Source organism: Aristolochia californica, unplaced genomic scaffold (assembly GCF_029961685.1).
Source record: "Aristolochia californica isolate CCGP_79_NKW_82.1479 unplaced genomic scaffold, dmAriCali1.0.hap1 SCAF_2, whole genome shotgun sequence".
Taxonomy (NCBI): Eukaryota; Viridiplantae; Streptophyta; class Magnoliopsida; order Piperales; family Aristolochiaceae; genus Aristolochia; species Aristolochia californica.
Window position 1 is genome coordinate 43526196 of NW_027181881.1, and position 20276 is coordinate 43546471.

The 20276-nt window shown below is 37.4% G+C and overlaps 3 protein-coding genes across 5 annotated transcripts; all 3 read left to right on the top strand.

The window, feature by feature from the left end:
- The first annotated feature begins 115 nt into the window (after positions 1-115).
- On the top strand, positions 116-6839 carry LOC137956116 (uncharacterized). The gene is made up of 5 exons (XM_068803459.1): positions 116-589; positions 1717-1910; positions 3382-3715; positions 4243-4332; positions 6237-6839. The coding sequence occupies exons 1-5, from the start codon at positions 491-493 to the stop codon at positions 6261-6263; spliced, it is 744 nt and encodes a 247-aa protein (XP_068659560.1). The 5' UTR covers positions 116-490; the 3' UTR covers positions 6264-6839.
- Positions 6840-7622: 783 nt separating this feature from the next.
- LOC137957098 (probable complex I intermediate-associated protein 30) lies at positions 7623-14470 on the top strand. Its single transcript, XM_068804810.1, has 6 exons — positions 7623-7898; positions 10751-10870; positions 11159-11209; positions 12282-12382; positions 14056-14136; positions 14318-14470. The coding sequence occupies exons 1-6, from the start codon at positions 7847-7849 to the stop codon at positions 14366-14368; spliced, it is 456 nt and encodes a 151-aa protein (XP_068660911.1). The 5' UTR covers positions 7623-7846; the 3' UTR covers positions 14369-14470.
- A 1932-nt stretch (positions 14471-16402) lies between these two features.
- On the top strand, positions 16403-19272 carry LOC137956090 (E3 ubiquitin-protein ligase SIRP1-like). Of its 3 annotated transcripts, none has more exons than XM_068803414.1 (3): positions 16403-16568; positions 17354-17433; positions 17948-19272. In XM_068803414.1, exons 1-3 carry the CDS (start codon positions 16564-16566, stop codon positions 19033-19035), a joined length of 1173 nt encoding a protein of 390 aa, XP_068659515.1. In that variant the 5' UTR covers positions 16403-16563; the 3' UTR covers positions 19036-19272. The 3 variants fall into 3 exon arrangements, with proteins under 3 accessions (XP_068659515.1, XP_068659516.1, XP_068659517.1); XM_068803415.1 differs by lacking the exon at positions 16403-16568 and adding an exon at positions 17095-17172; XM_068803416.1 differs by lacking the exons at positions 16403-16568; positions 17354-17433 and adding an exon at positions 17212-17284.
- The last annotated feature ends 1004 nt before the right edge of the window (positions 19273-20276 follow it).

Genomic DNA, 20276 nt, shown 5'->3' on the forward strand with positions numbered 1-20276 from the left:
TTTCATCTTCAACCGGCTAATTCGGTGTGTACCCGGTAACACTCGTTAAAAGGTCGGAATCTATGACCATGCAGGTACTTCACAGACACATTCGCTGCAATTGCGCGCACCAACGCTGACGTTAAGAAAGTGATGGGCCGTTGCGTACCAAGCCTTTTCTCCCGCGCCACTCTTCCCTCATTTTGTTCAACAGTTAAAGGCAAAAAAAAAAAAAAAAAAAAAAAATTTAAACGAAGAAAACGTAAAAAAACGCCTCTGACAAAATCCAAGACAATATGATAACTATAGGAAAAGCGAGATTCTATTTTCTATTTTCTCTTTTCTCTGTTTTTTCTTGCTCACTTCGGAAATCTTCCGGGACGAACTCCTGATCTCCTTGTTTCAAGATTCTATGCAATTTGCGAAGAGGGAGCTTGCTTTGTTTGGTACTCATATTCCAATTATCTGTTTGACAGGGAGCTAGCGAAAAAGGACATAGAAAATTCGGTTTATGATGCAATGTTGTCCATCGCTACGGGCGCAAATTAGATCTTCGCTTCGAGATTACGACAGGATTCAGGCCGTTGCGATTTTTCTCATCTACATACAGGTAAATCAATAGATGTCTCAACCGACTTTAGGGTTTTTCTCTGTTTCCTTGTCCGTTACAATGGTCTCAGTATTTCGTGGATGAATTTGGTTACTTCTTCTCAGCTTTCACGTCTCTTTGGTTTTCTTTCTAATTTTCATTCAGATCTTTGACTTCTTTATAATTTTCCTTTTTCATTCTGTAGTGTACGTATGTACTTACATGGGAATAATGTTGACCATGATCGGAAACGTTGCATTGTTTTCCTTCTGCGAAGGTTGACCGTGGATACCCTAGGATGTGATTTTGTTGGTTGTGGTTTTTCTACTCAACCTGCATCTTGTAATCTTTCTGATTATAGCTTGGTTTTGCACTCTTATGTCTTTTGTTTTTTTTTTCCTTCATTGCATAAATAGGCATGGAAAATGCTGGAAGTTTTGTTTATTTAGTCCCTCTGGATTATTTTTTCTCGATGCTATGCATTTTATAATTTCTGGTATGTATGATAGAGTTTTAGACTTTAAGTACCGTTTCGACTATTTTGTTATTATTTTGTGCTTTAACTGTGTTTCTTAGAGTATGGATCAAAAGATTGAGTTACTGTACTCGTATTAGTTTTAATGTGAATAGTCCCAAATAGCTCAAAGTGTCAAAGCTATGATCTGTAACCTGTTCTGTTCTTGTTTTTATTGTTCTGACATCATTTAGCATCTCTTTGGGTTTCTTTGCATAGAATTACATTTCTTGCAATATTCTATATGATTTAGAAAATGGGAAAAAATTTCTTCACCTTCTTCCTGGAATTTCTGCTTAAATTGCTCAGTTGGCTACCATCTTTTGATTTCCTGGTTCCTCTATCAGTCTATTTGTGAGTAGGTTCTCGTCTTCTCTTATTCGTAGGTGAATTTAAATTTTTGTTGTGTATTTTCTCACACATTTTATGGATTTATGACAGTTTAATGGCTTAGAATATTTGTTTCTATTACATTCCTTTATTTGTTCCTCAAATTGATTACTTTCTTTCTGGAAATGCTGCTTATTGGTCATTTAAGTAAATCTCCAAGTAAGTCATAATTATATTTATTACTGTTGAAATGTGCCTCTTTGGGTATTTTACCTGTCTGACTTTTTGGTTATTCTTTCTCAAGATTGGTTGTGCCTTGATTGGATCCCTTGGAGCACTGTTCAATGGTGTTTTACTTATCAATTTGGTAGTGGCACTCTTTGCCCTCATTGCAATTGAAAGCAGCAGCCAGAGCCTTGGACGTACCTATGCAGTCCTTTTAGTTTGTGCAATATTGCTTGATGTCATGTGGTTCATCCTATTCTCTCATGAAATATGGTATGTTAGCCAAAAACAACATCCTTTTTTTATTAAATTACTTCTTGTTCTAAATCCGTCTCATTTCTGCTGCATTTTACTTCATTTAGTCACTTACTGGAAGGGTACAAATTTTTGATAAATTCTGTGGTTAGTAGCCCTTGCAACCAATGGCTGTTATTAAAATTATAATATTTTATAATTTAAAAAATTATCATCGAAATAACTATTCAGTTGTTATTAAACTTATTATATTGTATAATTAAAAAAAATTATCGTAGAATCAACTATTCCAGTGGTTGGAACAAAAGTTTTATGAAAATATTTTTTACATGCAGTTGATCTATTTTTACCTATAAAAGGAGACAGGTATACTACCCAAGGGATTGCTGTTCGCTTTGCAAAACAAGCAAGTAAAGTACTGCTACCTTTATGAAATGTCGATAATAAGACTAATTGTGAGATGAACTTTCCTAGTAATAGATGTACTTTAAGATGATTAAAATACATTTTCTTACTTATAGGATTTACTGATGGATTTGGGCAAAGACTGCAAGTTTTTATAACCAGAGTAAAGACCTATAGATTATAGAAAGACCATGACATCCTGTCAGGAATCAAAGAAGATTTGCCAAATATAAGATTCTGGCATTGCGATTGGCCACTGTTTATTTATAATATTTGAATAACTTGTCAGTTGAACCTTTGTCTCAATGGCCACATGGGGTTGTTGTTGTGTGAGTTTCAAGTCTCACCAGGGTTTGGGGTGTACTCTGTGTTTCTAATGAACATTCAGAAGAAAAAAAAATCATGCAAAGTTATATAATCACCATGGCAGTCTCCCAACAACATTAGTTTCTGCTGCATGAAGTAATAATTGCAAAGAGGGAAATCCCGAGGGAAGGAATTCACCGACTGTGACTTGCATGGCCCTCTTATTTTGATGCTTCCAAATGAACTTACTTCATTCTTGGGTAAAAATCAAAATGAGATTATATCAAAACCAGTCTTATTGAAATCAGTCACCAGGTAGCTCCGTTGAAATTAACCTATGAATCAGTTTTAAGTCAATAAGTTTAATGGATTGAATTGGACTAGTCTATGAAATTTACATTTGTAATTAAGAGGTAATTTCTAGAACATCAGTCTTTTTTTTTTTTTTTGTTGGAATGTTTATTACACCCACTTTCGACCTCTTTCCCCGGTGAGACTGGAACCCAAGACTTCCATTAGAAATCCCTCCATTCTAAAACATCATTTTTATTGTTTGTTTGACCATTTCTCTATCTTATCATTTTAATTTATTTTACAGTATTTTTAATTACCTGACTTTCACTCTTGTGCTAATTATGATTTTAATGGTCAACTGCTTACAAGTTTTTCTTTTCTTTTTTAATAGTCAATTATGTTCACTCTGATGACTATTTTCAGTTTTTTCATATGTTTTAATATTATGTAAATTGCCAAATTGATTTAATCCTTTATTCTACAGGAATATTTCTTCTAAGAACCATGGGCCTCTTTTTATCTTTTCGGTGAGACTCACTTATTGGATGCAAATCCTAGGGTTTTCAGTGAGGTTGCTGTCATCATTGTTGTGGATCCAGATGTACAGATTAGGGGCTTCATGCATTGACAATACACTCTATCGCGGTGCAGATTTTGATTTAAGAAATAGTTTCTTGAATCCGCCCCATCAAACCCCTTCCAATGTCATAGATAGACAGGTTTCTCAATCTGATGACATCTTAGGTGGTTCTATCTATGATCCAGCTTATTACTCTTCTCTTTTTCGAGATGCTCAGGATCATGGATACACTTATAGGGTATGGGTTTCTTCTTTTCTCATTCTTCTTACTTTTTGGCTGGTATTTCTTGTTTTGCTAATGGTTTACATGATGAGGAGAGCAATTGAGTAGTTGAAATTGTCTTTATGTCTTCAATGGAATCTATGTGTAGTTGTAATTTTCTTTGTGCCTTCATGGGAAGCCTTCAAATTTCAAATTCACCAGAATTGCTAAAATAACCATTGGAGTTCTTAACAGGAAAGAAATATAGTTTATCCTTGAAACAAGAAGTGTGCATGGTCATATTCTCTTGATTACATACCATTTATTCAAAAAAAAAAAAGTACCATTATGACGGAAGTTCCAGATCTTTTCATGGTGCAATTCTCAAGGCAACTTCTTGCTATTAGTCTTCTTTCCATATGCTTTAGTACTACTTGTCGAAGATGTTTAACAATCATCATCTGCCCATCTAAGGTTACACACATTGTTTTGTTTATTTGATATGGAGGATGCAGGAAGGGTTAGGGGGTGATTTCAGGCTTATTTACTTTTTGCATTTGCAGGCTGACCAGCCAAATTGTGCTGATAGTAGTCGGCGTCCATCTTCGACCGAAACTTTGCAACCTATACCATGTATTAGCAAATCCTTTCAGGTACTAGGCATTGTCATGTGGCCTTTGTTTTATTTGCAAGTTTTAATTTAATTCTGTTTATTTTGCTGAAGTTCTCATCACTTGGGCATGAAGACTATGGGATCCTGTAGGATAGCTTGTACCTTCAATACAAGTCCTTTGACTAGCCAATTTTTCTATTTGTGTGAATGACTCTTTTGAGTTTAGGCTTCTTTCTTCTTCTTCTTCTTCTTCTTCTTCTTATTCTTAAATCATTTTCAAATATATATATATATGTATGTATATATGTATGTATATTAACTAGCAAAGCAGGGTATCTTTGTACTCCATGACTTTAAATTGTCTCAAGTGATTACATGGTACTTGTTTGAGGCATATACTTCTCAGCTGTAAACTTTTCCAGCTGCTGGCAGTAACTTCTGCCAAACTCTGCACTCACCAGTGGTTTATTGTTGAGATAGCTTGCTGGTGATATAATTACTGTAGCATTAGTATAATATCTTGAAGTGTTAAATGGATATATGGAGGACAAGATACTATTTTGTAAACTTGTAAACCTTTTGCCATCCATTGAATTATTTCTTCAGTACTTATCTGGTCCTTTGGTTGTGGAGAGCGATGTTCTGTGGACTTAAGTGGTTTTCATCATGTAAGTTCTCCATGGCGACTTCTTCCATATTATGATGATATCTTATTTATCTGGCTTGTGTCGGATATGCTGGATTCTTGTGTCACATAGTACTAATTCCATGGCTGATGGTCTAGCAAGTATAAGAGTTTCATTGCAGTTCATTGTTGTGTGGGATTCTTTCTCTTGGATGTTAGTTTTTTATGTACTTTTTTGGTTTTCCAGTTTTTGTTTGCTCTCCTAAATTTTGTCAGTTTTTCCTCTTTATTACAATTTTTGTCGTTTAAAAAGAAACTGAGAAACTTTAATAATTTTAAGTGTGGGGCATGTGGTGTGCCATTTTTATTCTCCTCCAAGTTAACACTTGGCTTCATGATATTTGCTGTGTATTTTGATCATATGTTAATTAGAAAGTGCAAAACTACGAAAAAGGGAGGAAAAACGAAAATAATAGAAAGATTCTCAAAGAGAGTTTAAGACAGCTAAAAGGGAAAGGAAGCAAATATTGCTGACATAATTTCCACAACTAGCTTGGTAGCTTGAGAGGAGTTCAAATAAAAAAACCTGAAGATCTTCACCTGGGTACTGTCATGCTCATGATGATTATGCACTGTGAAGAAGCTTGTTTCTTATTTTTAAGGTCATGTATAGGGGTGGGCACGGGCCGAGTAGGGGTTGGGTTTACCAAAACCCCAACCCGAACCTGATCCCCGAATCGTCAAACCTGACCCCGACTCAATCACCATCCTCGTAACCCCGTCCCTGTCCTGTTCCCCTAAACCTGACTTAAACCCAACCAACCCCTGCCCCGTCTCCAACCTGTAGGGTGAAATTAGAAACCCAAACCCGGGTTTTTTGGGTCAGGTCGGGCTCCCCATAAACCCAACCCAATGCCCACCCCTAGTCATGTGGGCATTTGTCTTGGAACTCTAGCTTTGAGGTGATATATATTAAACTTTAAGTTGAGGTGATATTTCCTAATCAAATTAGTAGTTATCGTACCTTGCCAACTCTAATAATATATAAATTCTTTAAACGGAGGAGTATATACTACTGTACATGATTTTATGAGCAGGACCAACAATTTAAATGTCAAGAGTATGATATTTGTCAATAGACTGGGCAACTCAATTGAGGAAAGACTGGGTGTGACTTGGGGAATGTTTTGACTATGTTATTTCGTTATGTCATTATATGAAGATATTTGGAAACACTGGTGATACCTTCTTCATTTAAAGTTTTATCTTTTATACTGTTGCACCAGTAACTGCAGCTCACATTATTTTTTACGATGCAGGATGACAATGTGCTACAGAACCCTTGAAGCACTCGACGTGGGGCGGTTGCTTTTGAAGCATAATATTTTTCCAACAACACATTTGCTATTTGCAATATACTCCCAATGAGGCCGTGCATTGTATGTTTTGTGGGATTTGTTGTTGTGTACAGTTTCACCTGATTTTGAGGCCGTTGTTTTTCATGAGCAAAAGTTATCCATCAGAGATTGTGGTCCTTTCTAAATGATGTTCTCGATCTCCCATCCTGAAGGTAATATTACTGAAGTGAGGTTGGAGCATTTTTACTCTCTCTTCCATAGCAGGAATAGCAGTCTTTTAATTTTGACTCCTCCCCTCATGAGAGATTGCTCTGGATTCTGGGAGGACACTACCACCGAAACGGAAGCTGACGACAGGCTTGGGTTTGTAAGCCTCTCGAATGCCTACAATGGTTCAAACTTTTATTGTAGATGTATGATGAATCAGTTGGACATGTCCTTTTTTTTTTGTTGTCTTACAGTTTTTTCTCAAGGACCATACGAATCTAGTAGTGTCAACTACGTTTTTACAATTCATCAATCAGAAAGATGCGGGATTTGTGTATTTTGGAGATGAGTTCAATTGAAGCTTAAACACTTTCTTAAGACGCGGCCCTTTGGATAATGATTAGAACAGATATGGAGTGGCTAAAAGTAAGCGAAGACGAGCACTAACCTAGGAACTACGATGACCAATTGAGTTTAGTACCTCTATGGATTTGATAGTTTTCTTACGATGGAGATCAGATCCGGTTGAACCAGACTAATTATTTTTAGTATGTAGGCAGTTTTCACAAAATTGGATCTTTCTTTGTGTTAGTTCTGCCGAGTCATGCAATTTGCATTTGAAGTTGTTTGGAACAAAAAATGATGAAAAACTTTGAAATAATGGTTACATTAAAGACTAGTGATTGCCTTTTTTTAATTTTCGCTTTTACTCCTCGAAAAAATGAAAAATTTGGGATTTGGGATGATTTATTTCTTATACTGGAGGCTTCAGATGGGGCAATTGGTGAAAAACATGAACAAGAAGAGAGAATGAAGAGGGGGGAAGAAGAAGAGGAGACGATGTGCAGAATAATGTTAACTCCGGTGATGGCAAAGTGAGCTTCTGAAGCCTTGAGAATAACAGTCAGGTTTTACTACGTAGAACTTTTAATGCTCTCTTTCCAACTTTTAATATCACAGCATTTCGTTTCTATGATTTTCATAGCGACGAGCGTCGTTCTGTTCTCTTTTTCTTACTCGTTTTATTTACTATTTACAATTTGTTAAACAATGTCAGAGTCTGATTATCAGAAAAGCTATTATTTTTTAATCTTCCGTAACTACGACTCGATTTTACTGACCTGCGTGTGTTCCCGCGTTCCCTCGTTCCCGCCGACTCCCGAAACTCTGGATAGTTCTGCGGCAGTTATACAACTGCGAAACCATACGAATTGCCCATTTATACATCCAATAGATTGATTTCTCAAGAAGAGTATAGGACTGAGGAGTGTGAAGAGTCCAGAAGTTCTTCTCTCATGGATTTCGAGACACCTTGTCAAATTAGCTTTTAGGACACCTTCAGCTTTTCGTTCTTTGATGCAACTATGTCGAGGCTTCGAGCACTCTGGCAAGCTTCCATTAGTGCGATCAAAAGAGGTATTCTTACACATAGCTGGTTAGCAGGCTTCGAGCACTCTGGCAAGCTTCTATTGGTCTGATGATAATCTAGGCTTTTGAGTTAGCATGGTGCTCCTTGTGGTTCCTTACTGTAGAAATCTGGACTGGAAAGAGAAAAATATTCACGGTCAGCTTAATCTTTTGAAGGCGTATCTATTATATTGCTCATGGATATGGAGTTTGGGAAAAGCATTAAGCATCTTCGAAATTCCTCTATTATTTTTATCTTCTGGAATTTGGACTCAAGTAAATCAAGAAAAATCGAGTTACTTTGAGACAGACATTCTGCGTTATCAACTTGTGGACTATCTAGGGAAAATCGAGTCACTGTTTACTTTTCATCTTGTCCTGAATTTTTTGAAGTGCTTCATTTTACTAAATTGGCGGGGGAAGTTCCTTGGACAGTTAAGTGGAATCTCTTAAAAGATTGGACCTGGGACGTATTCACTCTTACATATCCGATTGCTTCCATAGGAGGCTAGTGTATTGATCTAGAATTCTCAAACTTGCAAGGGATATGAGCTTCTAGGGGTCCTTTTGTGAAGTACTTTTTGAACTGGCTCTGATGCCTCCAATTCATAACTTTTTCTTCTTGGTTGCAGATCTCTTCTCAGTCTGGGTTTGACTGTCCTCTTCCTATGTGTTACCTACTTTGTGAAAATTCCTCAACCTCAGATGGCCATGTTAAAGATGCCTTCCATTTTCACTTTCTATTAGGGATGGCTGAGATGTTTGTGATTTTTAATAGCTAGATTACTTCCATCTTCTATTCTTAAAAGACAAAGGCAATCTTGACTGATCTTGAAACATTTCACAGTAGGCTTTCTATTCCGAAGAGTTGATGTTTGTCATTTTCCTAGAGTTTCTTGTGAATTTTTGTCTTGCTTCTATTTTGATACTTTTGTCAATTTTTTATTTTAAAATAATGTTTATATTACAAACTTTGTGAATTTTTTAACTCTCCTTTTTTTTTTCACAGTAGTCTGAGATGTTTATGTTCATACATTGCTCTGAATATCCAAATAATTCAGATAACAAATGGTGTTAGAAAAGTTTTGCAGACGTTTAAATTTCTGATCCAATTTTTAAGATTTAAAATCATATTTTGATTTCTTATGTCTTACACTCTTCAAACTGTTTAAGGCACTGCTCTCTAGGACTATATGTAGCTCTGTCATCATGTTTAGGATGATGAAATTTCTCCCTCTTCTTTGCCAGCTAAATTGTTCTGATTGAATATCCTAAGATGGTGTTAGGCAGAAGCATTTCACTAGTCTCCTTACACAATAACACTGAAAATTGATATGAGTCACTGAGATGCATGGCTTTGACATCCAGCTCTGCCATTCAAGAAGAGAAACAAATCCGTGCCTCTTCATGATTAACAGCCTTCCTTGTTAACATGAATTTATTATGTGCTTGCCACTCGTTTTAACTGTGCACAAGAACCAGGAAAGAAAAGGAGTTTTAACTTATTGACACAGAGCTGGCTGTTATAGATGGGTTGGTTTACCTAGGGAACAATTCATTACAAACTCAGAATTTCTTTTTTGAAATAAAATGTAGTTCCATGCAGGGATCCTTAGGAGGCACCACTTTCCCTGAATGCTGGCGTATGACAAGTTACGCTTGAAGGTTGGCATAAATATTTAATACAAAAATGGTGCTAGAGGAGATGGACACATCTTTATTATTTTTCTTTCTGGTTATAGGCTCATGCCGTTGTTTCACTTCTGTTAATATAGTTTTAGGTGCCAGGGTTTGAAAAGAGAAGAACGTCCTCCTTTTCCCTAGAATTAGGAGACTAAATATTCTTCCCTCCCTTAAGATGGGAGGGAAGAATATAGGTGCCATAAAGAATATTTTAATATTCTTTTCCTAGGAGTCCAACTTCCGTTGTAGGTGGTGTCTTACTTCCTATATTCTAGGGCAGAGGTCTCACCTTTTCTCAATTCCTAGGAACCAAAATGGTTCCTTGAGATGGGAGAAAGTTCATGTGCTTTTCAATCAATCAAAGGACGTTGTATGCCAACAAAAAATTAAAATGAACTACCTACTTTCCATGCTTACTCTTGACCAACCAAGCTAAAGAAAATCATGTCTCATGATGGATTTGAGTTGTATAAAGACCTGGTGTTGTTGCCTTAGTGTCTTTTATTCCCATTCTATTTGCAGATGCATGTGTTTTGGATTTGGCATAATTAACAATCTAAATTGAGTACATTGAAGAACACTACATATGGGGTGTGTATATTATTATGATGGCTCACAGGCTAATTACATTTTTTGTGTCCTCCGGGTAGGGCTATCTCCTCTTGGAAGAGTTTGTAGTTCTTTCTGACCACAGAAACCTTTTTCCATCAGAAGTTGAAGACAACATGTGTTTACCATGGTTAAACGACTCATTGAGTCAACCTATGACTTGGTTGGGTCAACTTGAATTTGGAAGGGGAAGGGGAAGGGTGGGTGTCGGACTCTCCCCTTCTTTACTCAGCGAATCTCCCCTAACTCATCCCTTGACCAACTTCTCAACCTAGTTGATCTAACTGCTTGGGCAACCCAGCCTGACCCAAATTTCACTTGGGCCGAGTTTGGCCTGAGTCCAACTTTTGTATAACATGCTGAAGTAAAGCTGTTGTCATGGTTTGGAACCATAATTAATTTGAGAATTTAATATTCATGCCTTGGTGTCTTGAAACTTGATTAGTGTATTTGGTTTACTGATTTTCCTCCAAATTTGTGGTCTGATTGGATCCATGAGTGTAGCCCCCTGTACAGGAAATCTGGCAAAGAATTGTTGGATCTAACCTCACTTATTATGTTAACTGCAGCTCTAACATGGAATATAGAAGACTTAATGCCACCAAGTGAAAGATTTGTCTTCAACTTTAATTCAAAAGAAGAGCTGAAGAGGTGGCATTTGTACTCTGATTCAGAGTATGGGGATATGTGTTGTCATTTTTTTCTTTCTTTATTGCCATTGAGGAAAGTTTTGTTTATCCCAGACTGTAAATGTTATTGATTATCTGTTGTTTCACTGTACACATACATATCCAGTTTCTATTATTATTTTGATAGTATTATTGCTTTATAACCTGCCTGTGAGGACCAATTTTTCTTCAGGCATCCCTTCATTACTGCCTTTATCGGGGCTCTTGCAGTTAAAATTTCTTGTGATTGTCTATTTGCTAGATGGAATACATTATCTATTCTGATTTCCTCTATGTATTGTTTCTCAGGTTTATCATCAGCCTCCCTAAAGGTCCAGGAAGCTGGTAGTGGGCTCAATGGTATGTTATATATTATCTTATTAGTGTATATTTGAATTGTCAGAAATTGATTCATGGAAACTTGTGCCTGAAAAGGGTGGTATTCTTTGAGGGGAGTGCTGTAGGATTTAATTTGAGTATTGTTGTTTAAGCTTCCTCTTCTCACAGTTATAAGGATGTGTAATTCTTATATAATTAAATGCATAGCTTGCAGTGGTGGTATTCTTCTTTGCTTTGAGACAACATTTATTTCACCATCTAAAAATCTTAAATGTGGTATCTTTAGTTGGAATGCATAGTGCTGTAGCATGACTGCCATAAATTTTTAATAGATCTTTAGTCAAAGCCCCAAAAATTTTTAAGATGAACTGAACCTCCAACAGAAAAGTAACAATGGATTTGAACTAATAAGAAAGTGAAGATGATCCAAACTGCAAAAGACCTAATAATTCATCTTCAACAGAGTAGCAGATCTATCCATTCGAAGTGGTGGACCTTTATGTTTTCTCTGGTGCATGTAAAAACCCTGGTCATATCTAGTTAATTGAAGTTGGTACTTGATGGCTAATGAATGCTCTCTTCTTGCAAGATCTTTTCTGTACTTCCACATTGATATCTTTCTGTGTTCTTTTGTTTTCCCCCTCTAAATTGCACCTAATGGAAGAGACAATACATTTACTTTGTTTGAAGTTTTGTCTGTTCAAATTGACATCAAACATTTATTTTGGTTCAAAAGCAGATGATTGTGCATCTTTTTGCTTGTCTATCATTATATTTTCTCTAAACACGAAACGTTTATGTTAGCTTGGACATGATTTATTTGCGTTTTTATTCTTGTTCCTTTCTGTTCAATGTGGTATTGTTTAGAGCTAAACATGTCTAAAGTGGACATTCATCCTGCCACTGTTCTTTGTATTCTTGACTTTACCGGTATGCATGTCCATTTCTCTTCAAAAGGGGTATTGTTTAAAGCTAAATCACGTGCATAATGTGAACAACTTATCCTACCTCTGTTTTTTGTATTCTAGTTTTTATTGATCATAGTTGCAATGATTTTAGTTTCTGCATGTGGTTCTATCTTGCTATGTTAGAGGGATTTTCTCTGGTAGCCTTTCCCCGGATGTCATTGAGGGCTCAAGATGGAGGATGAATCGAAGTGGTTTTTGTGGCATGCATTCCAAGAAGTTAATTTTAGTTTCATCATGGATCTTCAGTGAATAGGTCCATATACATTCCAAGAAACTATCTTTACTTTTTACTGTTCTTGGGGATTTTCTGCAGATAGGATTCAGGTTTTATAATGGCAGTTGTTGCCTGTAGTGTTTGACTACTTTGTTTACTTGTATGCTTCAAGTTTACTCGATAATTTGTTTGCATTGATGTAGAAATAATCATAATTTTAGAAAATGTACATACAATCAATTAATATAAAGTCTTCAACAAACATGTCCTGTTGCTAATGTTTTATAAAGTTGTTATGATCCTTCCCCCCGCCCCATCCCTGGCACACACCCCCGCATGTCTTAGCATAAAGAAACGAATAATGGAATTCAGACATGGATGACTTGAACAGGATACGAACTAAATGAGGAGGCCATTTAGAAAAGATACCGTGTTGGTATTTCGTTAAAGTTAGATCTAGGTCCATTCCAAATGACTAGTTGAAGAGAGGAGGCCATTTTACAACTAATGACCACATGATGTTTCCTAACTTTAAACTTATGTGGGAATCTTCCTGTTGACACTATAATAAACACATGTCAGTCTAATTAAAAATTAGGTTAGAGGTATATGTTTCAGATGGACTTCAAGATAAACTGAGATGCACCTCGAAGTGGATGTTGCTTATGGAATGTCATGTCTGGATGATAGCGTATGAGTAATAAGCTTCTCAGATTCGTATCACTGGAGCAGTTGCTTCATTACGGGGGATGATATATCCTAGTTTTGGTGGGTTGATCCATATATGAGCTGTTTTTCAATGGCATATTCATCCTTTTGGCTCCACTGATTCAATGGAAGTTTAGCTCCAATCTCTTTTATTCAGGAATTCTCTTTTGGCAATTTCAGTAGCTGGTTTTCATTGAAGAAGACTGTTGTGATGTGATGTAGGAGAGAAGCTGCACTGTGGAGGCCGCAGCAGTACCTGGGAGAAGCTTGTGGCCTATGTAGAGCCTTTTTCTCTCTTGGAGTCACTATCCTTGCAAAGCCTACTCTGAGAATATCATCTCAAGTCAATATCTTTTTTGTTGAGGGACCTTTCTTTCTTGTTCTTTGAGATGCATCTTCTCTTTCATCTTTATCCCTATTTGGTTGACTCTCTGTTCATAAAATCTCATCGATATAACAAAAATAAGGCATTTGTAATATTTGGTTGTGCGATGAAATAACTTCAAAATGTGCAAGAAACTAGTAAGTTTTAAAATGATGCAAGACTGCTACTAATGTTTATTATGTTTGAAATCTAATTCTCACTTGTTTAAGAAAATTATGAGTCATGTGCTAGCAACTAATCATTTGGGTTGGAACCTAAACCTTTGTTACTATTGAGAGCTGAAGGGTGGATTTTGTCTTTTCGTTTTTCATTATATCTTGTTTTTGGCTACAATATTAACCCAGTAACCAACCTTTTCCCTTGGAAACCAATTGACTTAGGTGGCTTTTCCTTTTTTTTTTTTTTTTTTCTGTTGAAATTTCTATTGTGTTTAGAATCACTTTTTGGAGAGTTGAACGCTGATGGTGATTCTCTTTTTTCACAATATTTCTCTTAGGTATCTACTGTAAAAAGTGCCAATTCCTTTTTTCCAGAATTAGAATGATATTCATAATCCACAGCCAATTAGCTTATTCCTGATTTATTACTGCAGTTTGATGGTTTCATTGACTTGGATGCATATGATACAATGGCAATGAAGCTTAAAGGGTATGGAAGATGCTATATATCAACTGTAAGTACTGCTTTTTTCAAGTAAAGAGATGGATAAAGAAAACCGCTCTTCATTGACTTAAAAAGTTTTTCAGTTTTACTTACCTCTTCTTTTGTTCAGATATACATAGAAAGCATTTTTCCTATTATTAACTATATTACTTTTCTTATCATTGATCTCACTAATACTCTCTCGCCTCTAGGAATGGGTCAATATCCTATTGAAGTTGGGTTCAGATCTTCTCCAAAATTGATAGACGTTTTTTTGTTCAACAAATAATTTTATGATTTTTCCTTATATTAACCAAATATGATTATTCTCACTCATAATATTATTCTTTTATTCTTTTAAGCAACCGGTCAAAGCTTTATTTGCAGACCTTTTAAACTTCTGAGTTCCGATATATATGAGCTTTCTGTCTAAATTTTTGTGATTTTCTTTTAAGGGAGGAGCGATGTAGTCATGTCTTGGTATATCTTTGAGGTGTAGACGGGTGAACCTTTGTAGATGATTGACTTTAGGTTAAATTGGATACCACCACTAGTGGAAGATGGTTAAGTCAGCCATGGAAATTCCTTTGAACTCTCTGCACCAACTCCCACCTTTGTTGACCAGGAGTATGGAAATTTCTTCTCAATCGAGTTTTCTGTTTGGTATGCTTAATGCATGCACGGGGAATTGTCTGAAATCGTTCAAAAGACCTGTGCATTAAGCAGATTGAACCTTTAAATCGAGAGCAACAGATGGAGAAGAATGATGTCTTATTGCTTTCTACTGGAATATGGAAGGAGAAACAAAACAAAAAAGGTTGAATGAGCATAAACATGAAAAGCTTGGATCATTTCTTTCTAACATATTATTTGATTTTACTGGCAAATAGGTGACGACTGACGAGTGATGATAATTGTTAAACCTTGAAGCCCACATCCCAAAATTGTTATTATTATTTTTTTGCTGTGGGACTCATTAACAAAAGCATGCTTAAATATTTTAGTGGAAAGGTTCCTGGAAAAAAAGTACAATGATTGATCAAGATTGAGATTTGCAGGAACCTGTATTGAACAACTTTCCCCGGGTGCCCAAAGCGAGTAAATTGATTTTGTAAAATTGCCGGTTTCTTCGATAGGTAAGCTGGAATATTTGCACCACGGCCTCCAGTGTTTTCTTGAAGTATCCGATTTTCCCACTTAATATGGCCGCAAGTTGTGATACAGATTAAGCCTAATTACACAGACAGAATTGCCTCACCTGCTTCGAGTCGTCGGATACTTTTTAAGACAATATCAGATAGCTTGTTGGCCTTTCATCATCTCCAACTGATTGAAATTGTTGCCCTGAACCGAATTCTAAACTCATGTTATTCTGTTTTTCACGTTCCTTGAGAAATGCATGGTATGATCATCCCCTATCGGTTTTCCTAACAAGAGATTCTTTCCTAATCAATCGGGATTGTATTGGGATTCACCCTCTTCTTGACAAGCTTTAGAACTAAGATAATCATTGAGAGAACCAGCACTATCCCTAGGCATATATGCTTCTTCGGTTTGGAGGTCACAGGCTCACTGCCTCTGTCGTGTCTTGACAGAGCTTTCGTTAAGGTATCCTTATAGTTTATATGGGTGCGTTACTCCTTTTGGAACTGCTCAATTTGTTGGCTTCTCACAGTTGTCTGAGAGGTTCGGAGGTACCAAGGATTGTTAATTGGTATGGGCTCCAGATAAGGTTTTTCTTTTTCTTTATTGTCGTGATATGCTTGTTTTTTTTTTTTTTTTCCCGATGTGATGTCTTGATATGCATATAATATGATGGTCTTGGTGATTCAGAGAACTGATAAGACAGAATCTCCAACAACTCGCGCCTTTCGAGAGCCCAAAATTTGGTTTAGAAAAAACCTATTGATTAAGGCTTAACGCTCTCTTGTTTCTGGGGTTGCCTTCACTGAACCTTACTTTCGAGTTCATCAAGACTTTCCATCGTGCGCATTACTTCAGGTTACATGTTTCCCTTCTATTACAAGACTGATGTAAGAGAGGGGCTCTAATGGCACGTTGACCTTCGGAAATAACGACTCAGGCCGTCGATGAATTTGTCTTCGACCGCTGCCGAATTGGTGAGCTCACTGTAGAAGAATCGGTTGAAGGGGAGATTGGATGGAAAATGACTTGTGCAGGAGAACAAAACATCAGTGTTGCCACAGCAGAAAAGACAGGTGCAGCTCCTGGAACCACACAAAAGATTCCCGTCGAAGGAGCGAAAAAATCTTGAAACTAAGAAGCCATCTTCTTTTCCTTCATCAATGGAGATTCCAACGAGTGAAGATTCATCGCCGTTGGCCGAGCACTCTTGTTAATTCTGAAAGCCTGGAAGGAGACTGAGAGTTCGCAAGGACGCCGCTAAAGGCTGGAAAACTGTAGCAGATGGTTGAACAAGGGAGACGAACCGTATCGGATGAGGTAAAAGACTGCCGATTATCAAATCCAGAAGCTTGAACCTTTTTCTTTCCGTAAGAGCAAGGGATCGGGAAGCATAACGCTCAAGCTTCTCACAATAAGATTTCTCGGTCAAAATCTTGTTCCACCGATTGATCAAGTCTAAGTCTAATGACACGAATCATAGAGTAAAATAACAATACAGGCACCAAAGTCCAAAAATACAAGCTTTGATTATTCAAACGGGTTTAGGTTAACTTTTTATCGAGGAGTGTCAATTAATGGAACTTGTTCAAAGTAAAAAAGTTACACAAATGCATAAAATACAAGACTGTTTTTGTAATTCAGCAGATACAGGACTGTTTGGGGAAACAAAACGTAGGGCAGCTGAGCCACCCTGGTTTTCCGAGAAAAGGATACCCCATCACCACCGAACGCGTCTCGTAAAAGCTTTTCTTTTCCTTGTTTATTTGAAAGGATAATCCGGTAGGACCGACTCTACTCTGTTAAAAAAAAAATTAAGAGGGAAGGGGAGGGGCCGCGTGAAGATGAAAAGACGCGTCGTGGCTGTTTTCTGCTTGCGTTCATTTTCTTCTAAGAATTAATGCGTACTGGGTACCATTTACAGGTAAACACATTAATTCTTTTGATTCCTGCGAAACCCAGATGTCCCACTTGTTTTTCCTTGTTTAATAAGCTGGATTCCGTGTTTAATCTTCCTTCCGGTTTACGTATATATGGTAAATCATCCTCCAATAACTTTGTAGATCCTTCTCATTTGAACTTCTTTTACGTTTAAATGTCTGCAGACTGCGGTTTGTCTTCCAGTATTCGCGTTTGCTGTTCAAATTTCCGGCGTTCCGAGCAACAATAGATTTTGCTTTCCAAGGTGATTGCTGCTTGAATTTCTGTTGCTCCTGGCGAGTAATAATGGCTTTGATGTTTTCTTCTTTTTTTTCTTTTTTTTTCCTGGGAGGGGTTTTTCCCCGATTCATGAAATTGTGGGTATCATATCGTGTTTCTTTTATGGTTGATGAGTAAAATTTCCTCTAATGAAAGAAAGAAATATATTGATCTGGAGGATTTGGCCAATTTAAAGATCTGTGATTTTTCTGGGAAAGGTGCTATAATTTTTTTAAATGGAAGGTAAACCTTGGTAGTTCGATCTTCTCCTCTTGTTATGGATCTTTTGAATTTTTTTCCGATGTGGAAGTTAGAACCGTGTTGTTTAAATATATGTTTTTAACTTCTTCTCTTATTTTTTCGGATGTCTTCTTCATTCTTCTTCTTTTTCTTTTAAATTCTAAGCTGCTAGAGTGCACCCGTGAAATTTCAAATTATTTGGTTTTGATTTCGGCAATGGATCTTTGGGTTTTCTTATACCTCTTCTTTGGCTGTTGAAGCTCTTCGAACGGAGATGGGTGACGCTGGGGTCGTCAGGTACTGGTGTCACTTGTGTTCCCAAGTGGTGAATCCTGTCATGGAAGTCGAGATTAAATGCCCATTGTGTGAGAGTGGGTTTGTGGAAGAAATGGACGGCGGAAGAGACCAAAACGCGGACTTAGGATCTGATCGGGCTCTTTCTCTGTGGGCACCCATCTTGCTGGGAATGATGAGTAGTCCTCGCCGCCGACGACTCCGTCGAGATGAAGAAAATGAAGAGACACAGGGAGAATCTGAACATGAACAGGAAATCGAGTCAATCATCCGGAGAAGAAGAAGCTCTGCTGCAATTCTTCAATTGCTTCAGACCCTTCGGGCTGGACTGCAATCAGAATCCGAAAATTTGGATTCTGAAAGTGATAGGGAGAGGGAGAGGGAAAGAGAAAGGGAAAGCGAACGTGATCGGGATCGCGAACGGGTTATCCTTATTAATCCTTTCAACCAGGCCATAATACTTCAAGGGTCGTTCGATTTAAATGAGTCTCAGAACCAGGGTAACCTCAACATTCCCGGTGGTTCTTTAGGTGATTACTTCATCGGCCCTGGTTTGGATATTTTGTTGCAGCATTTGGCAGAGAATGATCCAAACAGGTATGGCACCCCTCCAGCTCAAAAAGAAGCAATTGAAGCTATGCCCACTGTGAAAGTCGGTGAAAATTTGAGTTGCTCCGTCTGTTTAGAAGATTTTGAGATTGGGTTAGAGGCAAAGGAGATGCCTTGTAAGCATAAGTTCCATTCCGGGTGTATTTTGCCTTGGTTGGAGCTTCATAGCTCATGTCCTGTTTGTAGGTTTCAGATGCCTTCAGATGCATCAAAAGATCAAAATGGATCTGGCAGTGAGAGTAATAGAGTTGATGACAACAATGGCAGTGGTAGCGAAGCTAGAGGAAGTGAAGCTGGGACCGGTAACGGGAGGAGGTTCTGGGTCCCCGTCCCTTGGCCCTTTAATGGATTGTTCTCTTTGTCAGGAGGATCTCAGAATACTGGAAATTCTTCTGCATCGGCCTCATCTGCTAATGGAAACACTTCTCGATCGGATGAGAGTTAATAGAATCTTGTTTTATAACCTTGTCCTTCTCCGTAGTTTTGCTTGTATTCTCTTTTGTACATATCGTTTTCTTTACCGAGTGCAACCTAAATGCCTGTTTTTTTTGTTTCTACAACTTTTTCGCTGCTGAATATTGGAAATGGTCCATTCAAAATCATCTAAATTATTAGATGTTCGAGAGGAATAGCCCAAATATGATTGGTTATCTTGTGTCAAATGCCAAATATGTTATAATTCTGATTTGCTCTTAGGAGCTGGCCCATGAATCTTACTTTGTTCTGTTCATTCTTCTCTATTTCCGGATTCCATTGAATGCTTACCAGGCTGGTATATACTGTTTAGAGTGTGAAAGTCTTATTGCAGTGAGTAGGCAGAAATAGTGCTGAGGTTCTTTCAAAGAGGAGGCGTCTCCCTTCCCGTCCCCGGGTTCAGGTTCTTCTGTCTTCTGGGTGATTCTACCCCATCCATTCACTGTCTTCTAAAACCAAGTCTAACTCACCTGAGTCGTGAGTAGAGGAGATGTGGAAGCAAGACCTCCCACCATTCTCCTGTGCGCTCTCCGTTTGCAGAGAGCAGCAGAATGGAGTATCTTCAGACACATTGTTGAGGGGTTTTCTTTTTCTCTTTTCACATTAACACTGAAGTTCAGATACAAGAGTTAAAATGCCATTTATGGTTAACCAGAGGTTTAGAGTGTAATTAACTCAGCTTAGGATACGATAACAGTGGACAGCACCTTTTCTCTCTTTTTACCCAGTATTTCAATGACTATTCAAACATTATGCAAAAGCCGGTTCGATCTTGTCTGTGGATTTCAGATTGAATATGTTTCAATCACTTCTTTCAAAGTCTCAAGGTAAAAGATGGACCAGACAAGTCTTTTCCTCGTATAAAGACACAAGGAAGCAGATATTCCTCATTTTCCTCTCTTCGCGTCTGACAGAATTCGCCAAAATCCTTCCGCTTTTCCGATGCTCATGAAAGTTGCTTCAAGGCAATAACGTCATCATAGATCTCCACACACTTCCCCGCGTATTTCTCTGTTCCTCCAAAGAATGATGAATATAGACCACATCTTATTCTTCTTTCTTTTTCTACGTTTTGTGTTTATTTGGTCTCATGAATTTGTTCAGAGTCAATAACACATGAAAAACGTAATGGCTAATTTATCAAATACCAACAAAGAACTCCGGTATTTCACCCATAGAACAACGATCATCATCTTTAATGAAAAACATTCA